Source organism: Frankliniella occidentalis, unplaced genomic scaffold (assembly GCF_000697945.3).
Source record: "Frankliniella occidentalis isolate FOCC.00 unplaced genomic scaffold, Focc_3.1 Scaffold189, whole genome shotgun sequence".
NCBI lineage: Eukaryota > Metazoa > Arthropoda > Insecta > Thysanoptera > Thripidae > Frankliniella > Frankliniella occidentalis.
In genome coordinates this window covers 23,480-24,785 of record NW_026267315.1, presented here as the reverse complement: position 1 = coordinate 24,785, position 1,306 = coordinate 23,480, and the positions used below count along the sequence as shown (strand labels likewise).

Here is a 1,306-nt window from a genome sequence, read left to right as displayed (position 1 = left end):
TTGTATCTGCACGCGTCCTTTCAGAATGGGTATGTCCAAAGCTGACTTATTTTTTCAGGTGCACGTTGAGAGTAATCATAAGCTGCTAGACCAAGGGGAGCAGCCTGTTAGGTTTCGGTTTGGTGGCAGCCGCTCGCTGCGTGTTGACTCGGATGGAGCGTGCTTATTTCAAAGCTTTGGATCAATCCTGTCTAATGAGTATCTTCGACAAAGAAGCGAGGATTTGCTCTCAGTTCTGAGGCAGAGATGGGATCAAAGTGAAACGTACATCATGGCTCACATCAAAAACCCTCTGACGATGTTTTTCAGGGACATACCACGGCCACAAAATGGCCGACCCTTTGATTCATGGGAGGAGTTCGAGTCATGGTTCCGGCAGGAAAGGCCAAAACATGCTCAGGTATTTATTGTGAACTCTTTAAATTAAACTTTTAGCATGTCATAACCATCATTTTCTTTATAGATCCGCCTCATGGTTGTCTTAATGACTGTGTTGCGTTGGCAAGAGTCTTACCATGGAACTGTTGTGCCAGACTATATGATGGACATGATGGGACCAGATAGGTTTGTGCACCTTTTAAACCCGGCACACTACTTCCAATTTATGTCACGGGAAACGGAATTTGGTACACAAAATGAAATAGTGAACTTTTCCCGTCTTTTCCGAATGAGAGTTCGGGTTGCTGATGTAGGTCGTTGCATTTTTTAACTTTCTTCCGTTGAAAACCTGTCCTTTTCTTCTACTAATTCAAAACTTTATTTATGCATCACTACACCTAACCATTGATTCAACTGATGAGCCGAATATAGAGTGGCCCTGGTTTGCGCTAAGATTTACCGTGCGCCTCAAAATAGTTTCAGACCTTGAATCGTATAAATTATGGTAATAAATCGATTGTTATTTTAGCACGTAAAACTGCACCTGGAAGTAGGCAACCACACGCTACCATCCAGACCACAGCGGACGGAAGACTACAGAGACGACAGGTGAGGAAAACGTCGACGTTAAAAACAATCCACACGCACCGATCTCTAGATCCACGCTTCGACGATGAGGGAAAGCACTCGTTCCAACGATTTCACAGCACACTCACTTTTGACGTACGCGCGTGCGCCGTAAAACACGGCACTTTAGGCACGGAGTGAAACATAACCTCCAAACTCGCGGCCGATAGTCTTTCGGCGTCCTAACCATTTCTGTATTTCGACAACCAGGACGGGCTGATGATCAGAAAAATGATGCGATCAGACAGCGACTGCAGGGAAGACGAGACGCGGGATACCTCCCACGACACCCAGGATGAAA

General features: G+C 45.5%; 1 protein-coding gene across 1 annotated transcript; it reads left to right on the top strand.

Annotated features, from left to right (window-relative positions):
* Window positions 1-12: 12 nt before the first annotated feature.
* Window positions 13-709, top strand: LOC127750430 (uncharacterized). The gene is made up of 2 exons (XM_052272131.1): window positions 13-400; window positions 464-709. Exons 1-2 carry the CDS (start codon window positions 26-28, stop codon window positions 707-709), a joined length of 621 nt encoding a protein of 206 aa, XP_052128091.1. The 5' UTR covers window positions 13-25.
* Window positions 710-1,306: the final 597 nt, after the last annotated feature.

Excerpts from the sequence above, each read along its gene's own strand:
- LOC127750430 (XM_052272131.1), top strand. The coding sequence starts at position 26 with ATGGGTATGTCCAAAGCTGACTTATTTTTTCAGGTGCACGTTGAGAGT. Across the intron at positions 401-463 it reads AAAGGCCAAAACATGCTCAG|ATCCGCCTCATGGTTGTCTT; the intron begins GTATTTATTGTG and ends TTTTCTTTATAG.